This window comes from Somniosus microcephalus, chromosome 10 (assembly GCF_052327205.1).
Source record: "Somniosus microcephalus isolate GS21.2 chromosome 10, FLI_Smic_1.0, whole genome shotgun sequence".
NCBI classification, from domain to species: Eukaryota; Metazoa; Chordata; class Chondrichthyes; order Squaliformes; family Somniosidae; genus Somniosus; species Somniosus microcephalus.
Genome location: NC_140996.1, coordinates 164708205 through 164728404, shown reverse-complemented (window position 1 = coordinate 164728404; position 20200 = coordinate 164708205). Strand labels below are relative to the sequence as shown.

At 46.9% G+C, this 20200-nt stretch overlaps 1 protein-coding gene across 1 annotated transcript in view; it reads right to left on the bottom strand.

Annotated features, from left to right (window-relative positions):
• LOC147111814 (protein THEM6-like) overlaps positions 1-20200 on the bottom strand; it is a 61450-nt gene that overhangs the window by 28389 nt on the left and 12861 nt on the right. Inside the window, exon 2 of the mRNA XM_085999074.1 lies at positions 11969-12047. Coding sequence (XP_085855200.1) covers positions 11969-12047 — 79 coding nt within the window. The remainder of the gene's footprint in view (positions 1-11968; positions 12048-20200) is intronic.

Below are 20200 nucleotides of genomic sequence, written 5' to 3'. Positions count from 1 at the left end.
ACGGTTAATCTATACACCCAGCTAGACGCCTACCCTCTGCCCCGCATAGCGGATATGGTTAACCAAATCGCACAATACCGGGTGTTTTCCACCATCGACCTAAAATCGGCATACCACCAGCTCCCCATTAGGCCGGAGGACCGTCCATACACCGCCTTTGAGGTGAACGGACGCCTCTACCACTTCCTCAGAGTCCCCTTTGGGGTAATGAATGGGGTCTCGGTCTTCCAGCGGGAGATGGACCGCATGGTCGATGAGAACCAGTTAACAGCCACCTACCCATACCTAGACAACGTCACCATCTGCGGCCACGACCAGCAAGACCACGACTCGAACCTCGCGAGATTTCTGAAAACCGCCCTCAGACTCGATCTCACCTACAACGAGGATAAGTGTGTCTTTAGCACCACGCGCCTCTGTATCCTGGGCTGCGTGGTGGAAAACGGGGAAATTGGTCCGGACCCCGACCGATTGCGCCCCCTACGGGAGCTACCCCTACCAAACACTCCCAAGGCCCTGAAAAGGTGCCTGGGGTTCTTCTCCTATTACGCCCAATGGGTCCCCAATTATTCCGACAAGGCCCGTCCCCTCCTGAAATCAACGTCCTTCCCGCTCACGGCCGAGGCCCACGCCGCCATCAACAGCATTAAACACGACATTGAGAAGGCCGCGCTGCGGACAGTGGACGAAAACATCCCTTTCCAGGTCAAAAGCGATGCGTCCGACTTTGCTTTAGCAGCCACCCTCAACCAGGATGGGCGGCCCGTAGCCTTTTTCTCAAGAACCCTCCAAGGGCCCGAGATCAGGCACTCCTCGGTAGAGAAGGAGGCCCAGGCCATAGTGGAGGCAGTGCGGCACTCGAGGCACTACCTAGCCGGCAAACGCTTCACCCTGCTTACCGACCAGCGGTCGGTAGCCTTCATGTTTAACAACAGAGGGGGAAGATCAAGAACGACAAAATTCTCAGGTGGCGGATCGAACTTTCCACGTTTGAGTACGACATAATATATAGGCCGGGGGCCCTCAACGAATCCCCCAACGCCCTATCACGAGGGATGTGTGCCACCATCCAGGGGGACAGGCTACAGGGCCTCCACAATGGCCTCTGCCACCCGGGGGTCACCCGGCTATTCCACTTTATAAAATCCCGTAACCTGCCCTATTCCATCGAGGAGGTCCGGTCTATGGCCAGGGACTGCCGCACCTGTGCGGAATGCAAGCCCCGTTTTTTCAGGCCCGACCGAGCCCACCTGATCAAAGCTACACGGCCATTCGAGCGCCTGAGCTTAGATTTCAAGGGACCACTCCCCTCCACCGACCGCAATGTGTACTTTCTCAACATTGTGGGCGAGTACTCCCGCTTCCCATTCACCTACCCCTGCCCAGACATGACCAGTGCCATGGTCATCAAGTGCCTCGGCAACCTGTTTTGCACGTTCGGCATGCCTAACTACATCCACACTGACAGGGGGGCGTCGTTCATGAGCGACGAACTGCGCCAATACCTGCTGTCGAAGGGGATAGCCACGAGTTGGACCACTAGTTATAACCCCCGGGGTAATGGGCAAGTGGAGAGGGAGAACACGACAGTGTGGAAGGCGGTCACCTTAGCACTATGGTCTAAAGGCCTCCCCACCTCCCGCTGGCAAGAGGTCCTCCCAGACGTACTCCACTCGATAAGGTCGCTACTGTGTACTGCTACTAGTGCCACTCCTCACGAGAAGATGTTTGTTTTTCCCCGCAAATCAACCTCAGGAGTGTCCCTACCCTCGTGGCTCTCCATCCCAGGGACAGTCCTATTCCGAAAGCATGTGAGGGGCCACAAAACGGATCCACTTGTGGAGGCAGTACACCTACTCCACGCAAACCCACAGTACGCGTACGTCAAGCACGCCGACGGGCGTGAGGACACCGTGTCCATAAAGGACCTCGCCTCGGCAGGAAGCGACGACGACCCATCACCACCACCCCCAGAAGAACCTCCACCATCCCCAGGCTCACCACCCCCAGAAGTACCTGCAACACCCCCAACACAAGGGTATGCCCAGGAGGGCACCACGGACTCCCGGTCGGAACCCGAGGTACTGTTGCGACGTTCAGGAAGGACTATCACACCCCCGGACAGACTAAATCTGTAGAAGGGGTGAATGTGATGAAATATATGCCTTCATCAGCCCCTGTGTTTTACCTGCTTTGTATTGTGTGTACCGCACCCTTTTTCCTATTGTGTGTATTGGCTACGCCCCTGTCTTTTGTCATAGAATGAAGAGCTGTATGAGTCATTATCAGACGAACCCGATGTGTAAAGACCTGCAATGTTCTTAGTGATTAAAAGCCTTTAGTTGAATCCTTTAAACTCCTTGGGCTAGAAATTCAGTTGGTTGCGCCAGCCGTTAGCGCCTTAGGAGGAGTAGATGTCGAGCGCTAGGCGCTTAGCGCCCGGGCGCAGCGCGATCTGCGCCTCGCCCCAACTTCAGTAGACATTTAGCGCCGGCGCAAAGTCTTTGCGCGCGCTCAGCTGCGCGCGCAGATCATGACGTCATTTCCTCGTGCAACGCCCTTTGTGCGCCCCCAACCGGAACTTCAGTCGCGCCGGCCCATTGTGCGCCTGGCGTCCCTAGCGACTGTTGAGTGGAACGGTGCTCAGCCGATGCGGGCCGCGGGCGGGGAGCGCAAATTAAAGGGCACTTCACCTGCACTATAAAAAGCTGCCATTTTGCAGCACTCATTCTTGTGAAACGGATCTTTGGAGAGAGACCAAGGTAGAGAGCTTACTGCTCTGGCCCAACACTAGGACAGGTACTTCTGGCTTCAGGCCACAGCTTTGCAATTGTCTTTGCCTTCATTCATATCTCATTGTTTGCCAGCATATTATGGGGGCTGCAATGGGTGTCAACGCTGGCTTTCACAATTACATCCAAAGGGCTCACAGACGCCGGGAGAGAGTGCGAGCCCTGGCTAGACGGAGAGGGGGCAACAGGCGTCGCCAAGGGAGGCCTTACCCACCCAGGGTCTACCGCCAGCAGTTCTCCTATCTCAACATATCTGACGACCAGTGTGTTAGGAGGCTGCGATTCCGAAGGGAGGTGGTCACAGAGATCTGCCAGCTGCTTCGGAGAGATCTGCAGCCACAGCTGAGGTGCAAGACGTCCCTGTCGGTGGCAGTGAAGGTGACGGTGGCTCTCAACTTCTATGCCACCGGCTCCTTCCAATCCGCTGCTGGGGACATTGCTAACATCTCCCAGTTCGCCGTGCATTGCTGCATCCGCCAGGTGACCAATGCCCTTTTCAGAAGGAGACGTCAGTTCATCTCCTTCCCCATGACCCTGGACAAGCAGCAACAGCGTGCAATGGGATTTGGAAGAATGACGGGCTTCCCCATGGTGCAGGGCGCCATTGACTGCACGCATGTGGCTTTGCGGGCACCTCTGGAGAATGCCGAGGAATACCGCAACCGGAAGGGCTACCATTCGCTGAACGTGCAGCTGGTGTGTGACCACAGGCAGCTCATCCTAGCTATCAATGCCCGCTTTCCAGGCAGCAGCCACGATGCCTTCATCCTGCGACAGACTACTGTGGCTGACATGTTCCAGGCACAGCCTCACCCACGAGGATGGCTTATCGGGGACAAAAGCTATCCTTTGTGTACCTGGCTCATGACCCCGCTCCACGCGCCCAGGACCCCTGCTGAAGAAGCATACAACGAGAGCCATCAAGCGACCAGGAACATCATCGAACAAACAATCGGCGTCCTAAAGCAACGGTTCCGCTGCCTGGATCGTTCCAGCGGAGCCCTGCAGTATGCTCCGGAGCGAGTCTCCCATTTCGTGGTCGTTTGCTGCATGCTACACAACCTGGCTATCCGCAGGACTCGGGCATTGCCACCACAGATTGGAGCACCACCTCAGGAGGAGGAGCAGGAGGAGGACCAGCACAGGAGGGAGGCACAAGGTCCAAGGGCCGCCCGTCGGCGGCTTATTGAACGTAGGTTCTAGGCCCCCTCTCAGGGAATGGCTTGTGCCAATGAAAGAACATGAATGCAGCCGCTCCGCAAGCCCTCAGCCGGTCAAGGCAACAAAAACTTCAAAGTTCAAACATGGACAATCTGATTAAAGAAAATTGTTTATTCCACAAACTCTGTGCCCTTCCCACATGACAAACAAAAGCAGAAAAAAAAAACCAAAAACAGTCAGACACATAACTCGCTCCCACAACCTGGAGAGGATTAACAAAACAGTGAAACAAAAATGACCGTCATCCTCGGCCTTCATAAAAACAACACATTTGCCCACACCTTCTACTTTTTGTCCCGCGAGGGCGATGCCTTGCGCATACTTGTGCGGCCCCTGCCCGCCCTGCTCCTCCTCAATTGGAGCCCAGTGACTGCAGCAAGGCCGGGGGAAGACTCCTGAGGGGCACATGGCGAGACGGCAGATGCCCTTGGGGGTCGGCCTGCATGAGCTCTGGCCCTTGAGGGGCCGGCTGGTGACTGCTGCAGCTGTGGCTGGGCGGCATCAGTGTGTCCAGCAGCTGGTGGCAGCTGCACTGGTGGAGTGGCAGTGTTGGCTGCAGGAATGGGGGCAAGCTGGCTGATGGCAGGCGCTCGCTGGTCGCCTGAGACAGTGGCAGTCGCCCGAGCCAGCTCTGCAGCATGCGCAGCAAACTGCTGAAGGACAGCCCGCTGGGCTGCTGCAGCGCGGCGGGTGCCCTGGCGATGCCTGGCTGATGCAGCCAGTGTGGCACCAGTTAGTGCCCGTGTTGCCCTGGTCTGTGACCGCATAAGACCAGCCAGTGACTGGACGGCACGAGTGAGCACTTGGGTACTCGCCGACTGTGCTGCCCCGGATTTCTGCAGACTCCTGGCCTGTGCTGCCCCGAATTCCTCCACACTCCGAGCCAGTGACTGTATGGAGTCAGGCATCCGTGCCACTACCCCCATGAGCTCCGTGTGCCTGCGCTCCGAGTCGACGGCCATTTCCTCTAGGAGGCGCACCTCCTCTGCGCTGACCGTCGCAGGACTGGAGGCCGCACTCACCCTCTGGGGAGAAGGCCGCCGAGCTTCCCCACCCCTCCTGCGTTGCTGCAGGCCGCTAGGCCCAGGAACTTCACTCTCCTGCGACCCTTCCCCCAGGCTCCCCTCCAGGGAAGACGTGTCCCCTACATCACCATGGGCTGCCGTGGCAGAGGGTGCCACTGATGGGCCGGCTACCTCTTCCTCCTCCTCCTCCTCTTCCGAGGGGCTGTCACTGGCAGCTTCTGGGCCCGCCTCCTCACCTGGCGATTCACCATCTGAAAGCAGGAAGGCACAAGAGTAGCTTTAGAGTGAGGACAGGGCGTCAGCGAGGGAGGCATGAGTGGTGCCATTCACCGCATTGGTCGGACAGTGGCAAAGGATGTTGATCTGATGCGCAAGTGGAACGAGAGAGGTCCAAAAGGTCATGTCCTTACCATTGGTGCCCAGAACAGGGTCGGCATCTCCAGTGGCAACGGGGCCAATCAGACGGACTCCCATAATGCGCTCCACGCGCTGGTCTAGGTCGGTGAGCTCCTGGTGCTGAGGTCGGCCTCCACCGGTCCCAATCTGGCTACGCCTGTTGTTAGCCAGCTTGGCCTGCAAGAGAAAGGACGGCCTCTAAGTATGGTGTGTAGCCCTGATCTTGTCCGCACTGCCTCCCATGGTCGAATAGCTTGGCCAGTGTGTAGCCCTGATCTTGTCTGCACTGCCTCCCATGGTCGAATAGCTTGGCCAGTGTGTAGCCCTGATCTTGTCTGCACTGCCTCCCATGGTCGAATAGCTTGGCCATTGTGTAGCCCTGATCTTGTCTGCACTGCCTCCCATGGTCGAATAGCTTGGACAGTGTGTAAAGTGCAGAATGTGCAATTGATGCTCATGCCAGTCCCATAGCTGCTGGATGAGGGCTGGTCATTAGGGCTTTCAGGTTCCTTTGTCCATAATGTGAGGTGCACATGCAAGGATGAGGAGGACACTGGAAAGGGTACTCACCCTGACAATCCGAGTGAGGTCGTTGAACTTTTTCCTGCATTGTACAGGATTCCTGGCAACCACACTGTTGGATGTCACCCTGTTGGAGACCTCCCTCCAGGCTTTGCGGTAGACGCTGGGCACCGGCTTCTTGCCACTGTCAGGGAACAAAACATGGCGTCTTCGCTCCACTGCGCTAACCAGCGGCCTCAGGTCACCTTCGCTAAAGCGCAGCACGCTCTCCCGGGCCTTCTGCATCGTCCTGGGCGGTAAAGAGTTGCAGCAGCAGTGCTCAGGCCTAGGTGGAGGGCTGCAGTGTCCAGGGCGTGGCAGCCAAACAAATCGACCCTTCTCCCTTTAAGAGATGGCCGGCGCCAGCGTGTCTGCCGTCAATGAAGAAATCACCGCACCTGCGCTGCGCCCGGCCTCGGCGGTATAGCTCAGCACCGCCGGCTTAGCGCCTAAAGATAGTCGTGCATCGCCAGTTTTAGCGCTGCAGCAACCTTAGGGCGATGCTACTGAATATTGGCGAAGTGGCCTCGACTTTGCGCCGGGCGCAAACTTCAGCGGCCGCCCGACTTTACCGCCCCAAAAGTGGCTATACTGAATTTCTAGGCCCTTGTCTTTGAGTTATCGATGGCACATCATCCTTTATAATTTAAACTTTCACTTTAATTCCCCTCACACACTCTCCTCCAATTTTTCCACACTCCTGTCCTCTCTCAACCTCACCATCCACGTGAATTCCCCCACCAAGCCCTTTACCATCCAGAGATGCCTTGCCACCTCCGAGATTTCTATCTAAGACACAGCCATCTCGGATCACTTCCTCATTTTCTTTAAAATCCACACTTTCTGCCTGTTCAATAACGCACTCGATCAGTGAACCAGGCCAGAATATTGTCTAACTATTCATCTTACTTCAAAATTGCTAATTTGAACTACTAGACAATTTGAATTTTCTGAGAAAAAAGTTACTTTGAATTAACAGGAGTAGACTACATGCAGACACGAGGAATCCATTAAAAACTGGCTGCTGTGGTTATTATAAAAATCAGTGGAAGGATTCCATTCCAGGGTCGGGAACCTCTGGAGCCAGTACACTGAGGCTTAGGGCAGCTCACACTCTGCATACTTGGAACTCTGGTTTAACATGTGCCCTGCTCAAGTGATCACCATCTTGCTCCTCCTCCCCATTTCCCTGAAGGGAACCATGTCCCCAATTATCTGTAGGTAGATGGGGACAATCTACAGCAGGCTCTTGAACCTCCACTGGTTGTGGGGTTCTCGTCTGCCCAAGTGATTGTGAAATTACTGACAGTCTTGTTCAGGGAATTACATTGGTCATGCAATTTGCTCTGATGCTCGCTGAATGTAGTCTGGGGAATGATACCAGGCTCTTATTTTCCTCGAATCCTCCGCCCTAGAGGATCTTTGATGAAGGAAGTCCCACTGAAAATAGCGTGGCTGAGAACAATGCTTATGTAATTAAAGGTGGGTCACCCATTTCTATTAGTGGGGAGAGGTACAAAGCTGGATTTGTTTCAAGGATTTTTTTTTTTAGGTAATGGTTTGGGAAGCCTCCAATTTATCTATGGTAGATAATTATTCTTGTTTTGACTGTCCCTGATGGAGTTACTGGTTGTTTCGGTGATATTGTTCCAGTTGAAGCTGGCACCACTAAACTAAGGAGTTCAAGTCCGAGGACAGTCCCATTTTGCTAGATCAATAGTTACCTCTTTGGAGGAATCAGGCGTAATCCACCCTGACTTGCACATAATTTGCTGTTCGTCAGCGATGACAATGTCTTGGCACTGATTGATGCCATCATTCAATTGGTACTGCTTAATGCCAATTAACCCACAGCACCAAGAGGTGTAAAAGGGATTGGAGCACTAGGTTAATGCAGGTGCCTCTGACCGATTGGCATCAAGTTAAATTGCTGAGACCTTGGCACCACATGGTGTGGGACGAATAGAAATTTGTTTTGGGCAGGAGCACAAAATGGGTGAGTGAATCGACAGCTCATTTTAGGTTATGCCCTTGTATGATATTTCTAAAGGCTCATCATCCAGTGCTGATGGGTATAAACATCTTAGTTTCCTGAAAACCTGAAAATAAAGCCCACACAACCCGTGTACTGGCCTATTCAGTATAATACCACTGAACACCGCTACTTCCTGCATAAAGCTCACAGACCAAATTTATGTTTTTTTTTTCTTTCACGACTTTTCTTTCCTTCTTTGTCCTCATTTTAAATTTATTTTTCTCCCATCTCTTTCCATTTCCTGGTCGAGAGTGTGGGAAAGTAACCTGATCCTTGGCCTCCATCACAAAATTGACATATCAGCTGACCTTCCCTTTCCCCATGGGGAAGCAGCTAGTTTGCATCTACTGCATGTCGCAACTAAGACTGGGAGTTTATCATGTCGGAAATTGCAGGCATAACCTGGCTTCCTTCCAACACGATGCAGCACAGCACATTTAAGCACCAACCACAGCACACTTCCTAACTCGGCTTTAAAACATCTGTGGTTTAACTTGCACAAGTCAAAGTAACCCAAAAATGAAAGAAATTAGACACATTTTTCACTAGAAGCTAGATACCCCACTAAAGATACAGGTGCACTGTGCAGTAGACGAAGAAAGAAAAAAAATCAGAAACACCTTATGGACAACTCCTCCAGTCGTTTTCCTGCAATAACCAAGCAAACTAAATTCAGGCAAACATAACATTTTTAGCCAGCACATGACACCGTTTCCTAGAATTTGAAGTAGAGAGTTCACCAATTGAAACGTGACATTTAATTGCAATACGCATCATCGCTAATAATAATTAAATGTAAAAAAATAAAACCTGGTTGACTTACAGACTGCTGAGTCAACCATTTTATATTTAGGTATCCAAGGAAACCATGTAGCCAATATCTTTCTTGAATTTAACCTCTGTCTACAGTTCCCTACATCCCAGTAAAACAGGTAAGATATTATTGAAGTAATTTTGTGCTGACACATCAGGTGAACTCATTACTTAATCGACCATGCTACTGTGGATGCAGAACTCAAATGAGAGAAGCAATTAAAAGACCAATTACAAAATCATTCTTGCCACACACAAAATACTGTAAAAAAAATTGTTAGTTATCTGTTAGAGTGGAAGACCAACAATTAAAGAAAAGTGAAAAGCACTTTTCATTTAAAATAGGTTTCATCTGGGTATTAAGGTTTGCACATATAACAGTGCGTTCAATCAGGGCATACTCTGACAGGCTGTCTTTGAAGACTAGTCACCATTTTGTAGAATTTTAAATGATTGGCAATCATTACTATAAAAGACAATCGTTACTATAAGGGAACCAAGATAAAGTGTACTAAAATTATAATCAGGGTTTTTTGAAAGAAATATTAGGCTTCTATTAATCACTCATACTTTTTTAAAGCAAATTTTGCACACAAGATGAAGGATGTTACTGTTGAGGAATGGTAGACTTTTCATTTCAAGCAGCCAGAGTTAGCACCCAGCACTCCTAGGTCATATACATCATGGTAAAATTTAGAGTAATACACCCTCTACTATGTCTCAATAAGATGCCTCAGCAACCACCTCTGAAGAACACCCGTGACATTTTCCATTTCCCACACTAGCCATCCCTGGACACCCTTAAGTGGGATTGCCAGTTAGTGTCAAATTATGAGCAGTTTTGTGCTTATGTCCAAATTCATTACGACCAGAAAGCAGAGGTAAACATTACTTACTTTAATTGAATTCATTTCAATATTAAACTAGGTTTCTTCTTCGTGTTTTCCAAGGTATATTTTTCCAGAATTAGAAATTAAACATAGGTCAGAACGAATTGTCACTTACATAGGCTGAACCCAATGTCAACCCTACTGAGATTTTGTTTCAGGAAATAGTTATCAGTTTGGTCTATTAAGATCTTACTGACTGGCAGCAGAAGGGCTATGTATTAGTCTCAAGTGGCAAAACATTTTCCAAGCATATATCCGTCGGGCCAATAAAATACTGTCCCTGAAACAGAATTCTGTATCTAATCCCTAACTTTGATGTGCATGCATTCAACAATCAAAGGGATTTCCTGGATTCTTCTTCCTCGCCCACGCAAAGATTGATGAAGTCAAGCGTAGGTCCCCTGCAGTCAGAATCAGGGGAATTTATAATGGGGAACAAAGAAATGGCAAACCAATTAAATACATACTTTGGTTCTCTCTTCACAAAGGAGGACACAAATAACCTTCCAGAGATGTCGGGGAACATAGGGTCTAATGAGAGAGAGGAATTGAATGAAATCAGTATTGTTAGGGAAATTGACGGGATTGAAGGCCGATAAATCCCCAAGCCTGATAATCTACATCCTAGGGTACTTAAGGAAGTGGCCCTAGAAATAGTAGATGCATTGCTGGTCATCTTCCAAAATTCTATAGACTCTGGAATAGTTCCCATGGATTGGAGGGTAGCTAATGTAACCCCACTATTTAAAAAAGGTGGTAGAGAGAAAACGGGGAATTATAGATCGGTAAGCCTGACATCGGTAGTGGGGAAAATGCTAGAGTCCATTATAAAAGATGTAATAGCAGAGCACTTGGAAAACAGTGACAGGATCGGACAAAGTCAACATGGATTTACAAAAGGTAAATCATGCTTGACTAATCTACTGGAATTTTTTGAGGATGTAACTGGTAGAATAGATAAGGAAGAACCAGTGGATGTGGTGTATTTGGACTATCAGAAGGCTTTCGATAAGGTCCTGCATAAGAGATTGGTGTGCAAAGTTAAAGCACATGGGATTGGGGGTAAGATACTGAATTGGATAGAGAACTGGTTGGCAGACAGGAAGCAAAGAGTTGGAATAAACGGGCCTTTTTCCGAGTGGCAGGCAGTGACTAGTGGGGTACCGCAGGGATTGGTGCTAGGACCCCAGCTATTCACAATATATATTAATGATCTAGACGAGGGAACTAGATGTAATATCTCCAAGTTTGCAGATGACACAAAGCTGGGTGGGCGCATGTGCTGTGAGGAGGATGCAGAGAAACTCCAGTATGATTTGGACAGGTTGGGTGATTGGGCAGATGCAGTATAATGTTGATAAATGCGAGGTTATCCACTTTGGTGGCAAAAACAGGAAGACAGATTATTATCTGAATGGGAAAAGGGGAAGTGCAGTGAGACCTGGGTGTCCTTGTGCACCAGTCGCTGAAGGTAAGCATGCAGGTGGTTAAGGTGGCAAATGGTATGGTTGGCCTTCATAGCGAGAGGATTCGAATACAGGAGCAAGGATGTCTTGCTGCAGTTGTACAGGGCCTTGGTGAGACCACACCTTGAGTATTGTGTGCAGTTTTGGTCGCCTTATCCGAGGAAGGATGTTCTTGCCATGGAGGGAGTGCAGTGAAGATTCACCAGACTGATACCTGGGATGGCAGGAATGACGTATGAGGAGAGATTGGGTCGATTAGGCTTATACTCGCTAGAGTTTAGAAGAATGAGAGGGGATCTCATTGAAATTTATAAAATTCTAACAGGACTGGACAGACTAGATGCAGGAAGGATGTTCCCGATGGCGGGGGAGTCCAGAACCAGGGGTCAGAGTCTAAGGATAAGGAGTAAGCCATTTAGGACAGAGATGAGGAGGAATTTCTTCACCCAGAGAGTGGTGAACCTGTGGAATTCTCTACCACAGAAGGCAGTTGAGGCCAACTTATTAAATAATATTCAAGAAGGAGTTATATATATTTCTTAAGGCTAAAGGGATCAAGGGATATGGGGAGAAAGCAGGGACTGAATTTGGATGATCAGCCCTGATCTCATTGAATGGCAGAGCAGTCTCGAGGGACCGAATGGCCTACTCCTGCTCCTATCTTCTATGTTTCTGACAGTTGCTGAGATTCATATTTTTGAAATTATTGACCTCTTAAAATGCCCATTTCCGACACAATCCCATGTAATTCAGCATAAATGATAAATACCTGGCAAAGTCACACTCCCGCAAGTATCGAGAATTATTCATGTGGCCCAGGAAGTCGATGTCTTGCAAGAGCACCATACCTAGAATACAGGAAGTAGAAATAAACATGACACTGTTAGAAAAGGATGCGTCAGCCCAAATAAATTACTAAAATATCTATAAAAATGTCTACAGGCAATGAAAATTACAGCTCCAATGAGTTTTCAAAATGTATATGTCAAAAGGCTAATGGTATTACACCTGTAGGTAGTGCTGTGAGCAGAACATTACAGGATCCATTAACTTAGGTGGGACTCCCCTTAACATTATGTGACAGGTTCCTGTGATCTCCCTCTCCCATCCAGATATTCAACACTGGTATGTACTTTAAGAATCCTAAATGACCTTCGTATTAATAAGCTAATTATAGTTCCCTTATTTTGTATAAAGCCAGTTAAAATCTAAAACACAACTTGTCCCCGCAGGCAATTTACTGGGATGAAAGTGAGAAGCCATATGGGGAAGAGACATCAACTGCAGTAATGACATGAAATGGCCCTGGCGCCAGTGGTTGGAAAGTTCAAAGTTATTCAAAGTTGCCATGTATTTTATAAGTTACGATACCATTCTTTAACTTGATTTTATATTTTTAAAAAAGAGGAAGAAAACTAAAATACAAGTTGTCCCCATAGGCAATTTATCTGGACAAAAGTAGTAGCAGGAAGTGTAGTTTACAGCGACATTGGCACTAAATGGCTTGAAATCTTCCTTAAAAAACATGTTTTCCTTCGAGCTGCAGGAATGTAAATGGCTCAACTGACAATCGTCACTTCCAAAAAGAAATGCTGACCTTTCTCCCTCTGACAGAGCTCTGAATCCCAACATGTCTCAGAGTGCTAGTGGTAGTAGCAGCAGACATGAATCTCAGCAAATGTCAGTCGGGGAGAAAGAATCATCCAAGAAAACCCTTTGATGGTTGAATGAATGCACATCAATAGCTGCAGACTGGCGATCTGTCAACAAAGTGGTGGGTGCCGAGCAAAAGAACTTCTGACCAAGTCCAAATCATTTATATGTACCGAGAACAAAGGAGGATCCAGCACTGAACCCTGGGTTACACTACTTCCAACCTGAGCTACACCATTTACCTTAATGCTTTAATTCCTCTGTCAACCAACCTTCTATCTATGCTGCAACATTTCCTCATTTACATTGTGCCTGATTTTTATTTTACAATTCTCTTATGAGACACCTTAATGAATGCCTCTGAAAATCCATATATACACACATTCCCTTTATCCCATCTAGCACCTTAAGTAGGGGGATGGACACCAGCATGTAGCATTAGAAAGGAGAAACAAGGTGCACAAAGGATTGGGAGAGACAGATAGCACTAGAGCAAGAAATGGTACGGTATTAGGTGGGGTCAGACTAAGAGCGAATCCAAGGTGGTCTAAAATAGGTTTACAGAAGCGTGGTAAATAAGCTTGGTGAGCTGCAAGCACAAATAGCCACATGGGAATATGATGTTGTGGTGATAACGGAGACCTGGCTCAAAAAAGGGCAGGATTGGGTACTAAATATTCCTGGATATAAGGTGTTCAGGAAAGACAGGGAAGGAAAGAAAGGAAGTGGGGTGGTAGTATTGATTAAGGAGAATATTACAGTGCTGGAGAGAGAGGATGTCCTGGAGGGATCAAGGACAGAATCTATTTGGTTAGAGTTGAGAAACAACAGCGGTGCCATTACACTACTAGGTGTATTCTATCGGCCACCAACTAGCAGGAAGGATAAAGAGGAGCAAATTTGCAGGGAAATTACAGAGAGGTCCAAGAACTATAGAGTAGTGATAATGGGAGACTTCAATTATCCTAATCTAAACTGGGATAGTAATAGTGTAAAGGGCAGAGAGGGGAAAGAATTTATGAAGTGTATTCAGGAGAATTTTCTTGATCAGTACGCTTCTGGCCCAACGAGGCAGGAGGCATTGCCGAATCTGGTTCTGGGGTATGAGGTGGAGCAAGTGTCAGTAGAAACATAGAAAAATAGGAGCAGGAGTCGGCCCTTCGAGCCTGCTCCGCCATTCAATATGATCATGGCTGATCTTCTATCTCAATACCATATTTCCCCAACCCCCTTGATGCCTTTTGTGTCTAGAAATCTATCTATCTCCTCCTTAAATATATTCAGTAACTTGGCCTCCACAGCCTTCTGTGGTAGAGAATTCCACAGGTTCACCACCCTCTGAGTGAAGAAATTTCTCCTCATCTCAGTCCTAAATGTCCTACCCCGTATCCTGAGACTGTGACCCCTCATTCTAGAACCCCCAGCCAGGGGAAACATTCTCCCTGCATCCAGTCTGTCAATCCCTGTCAGAATTTTATATGTTTCAATGAAATCCCCTCTCATGCTTCTAAACTCTAGTGAATACAGGCCTAGTCGACCCAATCTCTCCTCATACGACAGTCCTGCCATCCCAGGAATCAGTCTGGTAAACCTTCGCTGCACTCCCTCTATAGCAAGTATATCCTTTCTTAGGTAAGGAGACCAAAACTGCACACAGTACTCCAGGTGTGGTCTCACCAAGGCCCTGTATAACAGTAGTAAGACATCCTTGCTCCTGTACTCAAATCCTCTTGCAATGAAGGCCAACATACCATTTGCCATCCTAACAGCTTGCTGTACCTGCATGTTTGCTTTTAGTGACTGGTGTACAAGGACACCCAGGTCCCTTTGTACATCAACATTTCCCAATCGATCACCATTAATATAAAACTCTGCCTTTCTGTTTTTCCTACCGAAGTAGATAACTTCATATTTATCCACGTTATACTGCATCTGCCATGTATTTGCCCACTCACTCAACTTGTCTAAATCGCCTTGAAGCCTCTTTGCATCCTCCTCACAACTCTCAATCCCTCCTAGTTTTGTGTCGTCAGCAAACTTGGAAATATTACATTTGGTTCCCTCATCCCTCATTTGATATATATTGTGAATAGCTGGGGCCCAAGCACTGATCCCTGCGGTACCCCACTAGTCACCGCCTGCTACGCCGTAAAAGACCCATTTATTCCTACTCTCTGTTTCCTGTCTGTTAACCAATTTTCAATCCATGCCAGTATATTACCCCCAATCCCATGTGCTTTAATTTTGCACACTAACCTCTTATGTGGGACTTTATCAAAGGACTTCTGAAAATCCAAATACACCACATCCACTGGTTCTCCCTTGTCTATTCTACCAGTTACATCCTCAAAAAACTCCAGTAGGTTTGTCAAACACAATTTCCCTTTCATAAATCCATGTTGGCTTTGTCTAATCCCATTGATATTTTCCAAGTGTCCAGTTATCACATCCTTTATAATAGACTCTAGCATTTTCCCTACTACTGATGTTAGGCTAACCGGTCTGTAGTTCCCGGTTTTCTCTCTCCCTCCTTTTTTAAATAGTGGGGTTACATTTGCCACCCTCCAATCTGCAGGAACTGTTCCAAAATCTATAGAATTTTGGAAGATGACAACCAGTGCACCCACTATTTCCATGGCTACCTCTTTTAGTACTCTGGGATGCAGATTATCAGGCCCTGGGGATTTATCGGCTTTCAGTCCCATTAATTTCTCCAGCACTTTTTTTTACTAATACTAATTTCCTTTAATTCTTCTTTCTCACTAGACCCTTGGTTCCCTAGCATTTTTGGGAAGTTATTTGTGTCCTCTTCCGTGAAGACTGAACAAAGTATTTGTTTAATTGCTCTGCCATTTCCTTGTTCCCCATTATAAATTCTCCCGTTTCTGACTGGAAGGGACCTACATTTGTCTTTACTAATCTTTTTATTTTTACATACTTGTAGAAGCTTTCACAGTCCGCTTTTATGTTCCTTGCAAGTTTACTCTCATACTCTATTTTTCCCCTGTTAATCAATCTCTTAGTCCTTTTTTGCTGGATTCTAAATTGCTCCCAATCCTCAGTAGGGGAATATTTAGGGAACAGCGATCATAGTATCTTAAGATTTAGATTAGCTATGGAGAAGGACAAGGAGCAATCTAGAGTAAAAATACTTAATTGAAGGAGGGCCAATTTCAGTGGGTTGAGAATTGATCTGGCCCTGGTAAATTGGAATCAAAAATTGGCAGGCAAAACTGTAATCGAACAATGGGCTGCCTTTAAAAGAGGAGATGGTTTGGGTACAGTTGAGGTACATTCCCACGAGGGGGAAAGGTAGGCCAACCAAAGCCAGAGCTCCCTGGATGATGAAAGAGAGAGAAAGATGAAACAGAAAAAGGGAGCGTATGACAGGTGTCAGGATGAGAATACAAGTGAGAACCAGGCTGAATATAGAAAGTTCAGAGGGGAAGTGAAAAAGTAAGTAAGAGGGGCAAAGAGAGAGTATGAGAATAGATTGGCAGCTAACATAAAAAAGGAATCCAGAAGTCTTCTATAGGCATATAAACAGTAAACAGGTAGTAAGAGGAAGGGTGGGGCCGATTAGGGACCAAAAAGGAGACCTACACATGGAGGCAGAGGGCATGGCTGAGGTACTAAATGAGTACTTTGCACCTATCTTTATCAAGGAAGAAGATGCTGCAAAAGGAAGAGTGAAAGAGGAGGTAGTTGAGATACTGGATGGGCTAAATTTTTTTAAAAAGGAGGTACTAGAAAGGCTGGCTGTACTAAAAGTAGATAAGTCACCAGGACGGGATGGGATGCATTCTAGGATGTTGAGGGAAGTAAAGGTGGCAATTGCGGAGTTACTGGCCATAATCTTCCAATCCTCCTTAGATACGGGGGTGGTGCCAGAGGCCTGGCAAATTGCAAATGTTACACCCTTGTTCAAAAAAGGGTGTAAAAGAAAGAAAGACTTGCATTTATATAGCGCCTTTCACAACTACCGGACATCTCAAAGCGTTTTACAGCTAATGAAGTACTTTTAGAGTGTAGTCATTGTTGTAATGTAGAGAAATGCAGCAGCCAATTTGCACACAGCAAGCTCCCACAAACAGCAATGTGATAATGACCAAATATCTGTTTTTTGATTGAGCGATAAATATTGGCCAGGACACCGGGGATAATTCCCCTGCTATTCTTCAAAATAGTGCCATGACACCTTTTACGTCCACTTGAGAGCAGACGGGGCCTCGGTTTAACGTCTCATCTGAAAGACGGCACCTCCAACAGTGCAGCACTCCCTCAGCACTGCAATGGAGGTGTCAGCCTAGATTTATGTGCTCAAGTCCCTGGAGTGGGACTTGAATCCACAGTTACCCAGAATTAACAGTCACTTAGACAAGTGTTGATTAATTAAGGCAAGCCAGCACGGATTTGTTAAGGGCAAATTGTGTTTAGTTTTTTGATGAGGTAACAGAGAGGGTAGATGAGGGCAATGCGGTTGATGTGGTGTACATGGACTTCCAAAAGGCATTTGATAATGTGCCACATAATAGGCTTGCCAGCAAAGTTGAAGCCCACTGCTTTTCTTGATAGTTATTAATGACTTGGACGTGGGTGTACATGGCACAATTTCAAAATCTGCAGATGACACAAAACTTGGAAGTATAGTGAACAGTGAGGAGGAGAGTGAAAGACTTCAAGAGGACATAGACAGGCTAGTGGAACGGGTGGACACGTGGCAGATGAAATTTAATGCAGAAAAGTGCAGTGTCATACATTTTTGGTAGGAAGAATAAGGAGAGGTAATATAAATTAAAGGGTACAATTCTAAAGTGGGTGCATGGACAGAGAGACCTGGGGGTATATGTGCACAAATTGTTGAAGGTGGCAGGGCAGGTTGAGAAAGTGGTTAAAAAAGCATATGGAATCCTGGGCTTTATAAATAGAGGTATAGAGTGCAAAAGCAAGGAAGTTATGAAGAACCTTTATGAAACACTGGTTCAGCCTCAACTGGAGTATTGTGTCCAATTCTGGGCACCGTACTTTAGGAAGGATGTGAAGGCCTCAGAGAGGGTGCAGAAATTTCTTTAAAGCATGGTTCCAGGGATGATGGACTTCAGTTACATGGATAGACTGGAGAAGCTGAGGTTGTTCTCCCTAAAGCAGTTAAGGTTGAGAAGAGATCTGATAGAGGTGTTCAAAATCATGGGTTGCGACAGAGTGAAACTGTTCCCATTAGCGGAAGGGTCGAGAAGCAGAGGACACAGATTTAAAGTGACTGGCAGAAGAACCAAAGGTGACATGAGGGAAAACTTTTTAAAACACAGCGAGTGGTTACGATCTGGAACGCACTGCCTGAAAGGGTGGGGGAGGCAGATTCAATCGTGACTTTCAAAAGGGAATTGGTTAAGTATCTGAAGGTAAAAGATTTGCAGGGCTACGGGGAAAGGGGGGGGGGGCAGAGTGGGACTAGCTGAAGTGCTCTTGCAGAGAGCTGGCACGGGCTCGACAGGCAGAATGGCCTCCTTCTGTGCTGTAATCATTCTATGATTCTAAGTAGAAATTCTTCACATCAACATGCTATTTCACTTCTGGGGAAGAAGAAAACAGGAGTTGAACCCAATCGTGGTCACACAAGGGCACTGAAGCCAACTGTAATTCCTCAAAGGTGCCTCAATTACAATCTGTTGACTCAAAACAGACTGGAGATCAAACCCTAGTATGTGTGGCTCAGTACCACATCACTTGATGCGCTTATCCACTATCATCACACCCAAATTGGCACCGGAGGGACTGGAGTGCATCATCACCCCCAGAAACAAAATTTTAATTTGATTTGTTAAGTTTCCTTTTACAGGAAACTCTATTATCCGGCACCAACGGGACCGGCGTGGTGCCGGTTTATCAAAAAGTCCGGATTATAGAGAGGTATAGTTTAAAAGGTACGAGAGCTCCGTACACAGCAACAAATCCAAGCTTCCCTGTTGCTTAGCAACATGTGCAGGAACTCCGGCCACAGACCAAGCATCCCTGTTGCTTAGCAACAAGTGCACGAACCCCAGTTACACAGCCACAGATCCAGGAACTGCCACTAATATGAAGTAAAACTTACCTGAACCTACTCCTGAATTTTGCCGGTTAACAGAGATTTCTGGTTAACAACAGAAAATGCTGGAAAAACTCAGCAGGCTAGGCAACATCCGTGGAGAGAAATTAGAGTCGACGTTTCGGGTGAACCCTTTTTCAAAACTTTTTTTATAACAAAAAGTTATTTCGGATTTCCAGCATCTGCAGTATTTTGCTATTGTACTAGAGATTTCTGGTTATTTAGGTGCCGGTTAAAAGAGAGTTTCCTGTACTTTGTTTTTAAAAAAAAAAGTTACAGTCCTTATTGGTTGTGCCCCTTTAAAATGGAGGCACATGCTGAAACTTAATTAGGCAACTGCCTGAAATAAAAAAAGTCAGCACACCCAAATTTGCAACTTTGGTCAAATATGCATACTTGTTATTCAACTGTATGATTCCTTGAGGAGTATAGGTCTTCTACTTTGTTTGCCATTACATACTAAAACCAGTTCAAACTATTTTATATAATTGCTAGCCACCAAAATTATCAGCTGACTTCTCCAAAGGGCAATAAGTATCACATCATCAGAACAATGCATATAGGCTAAAACTAGTCAGATTTACTTAATAGAATACACAGAAGCAATTTAAGACACAAGTTACTGACTGTACAATGCAGTACTTAAAACAATAAAGACAGACACAAGGCATTAAAAATCCTGTCTTAGAATGTGTTTCTTACACAACTTGACAATCTGTAGGACTTCAAATGGAATTGCCTCATGACCATCATGATGCAATGTTGCACCTAAGTGACACATTTTCCAGTTTTACATAGGATATATGGCACAGAAACAGGCCATTCGGCCCAACCAGTCCATGCCAGCATTTATACTCCACTCGAACCTCTTCCCGTCTTTCCTCATCTAAATCTATCAGCATAGCCCTCTATTCCCTTCTCCCTCATATGCTTGTCCAGTCTCCCCTTAAATGCATCTATACTGTTCACTTCAACCACTCCCTGTGGTGGTGAGTTCCACATTCTCACCACTCTTTGGGTAAAGAAGTTTCTTCTGAATTCCCTATTGGATTTCTTGGTGACTATCTTATATTGATGGCCTCTAGTTTTGCTCTTCCCCACAAGTGGAAACATTCTCTCTGTATCCACTCTATCAAAACCTTTCATAATGTTAAAGACCTCGATTAGGTCACCCCTCAGCCTTTTTTCCAAGAGAAAAGAGACCCAGCCTGTTCATCCTTTCCTGATATGTATACCCTCGCATTTCTGGTATCATCCTTG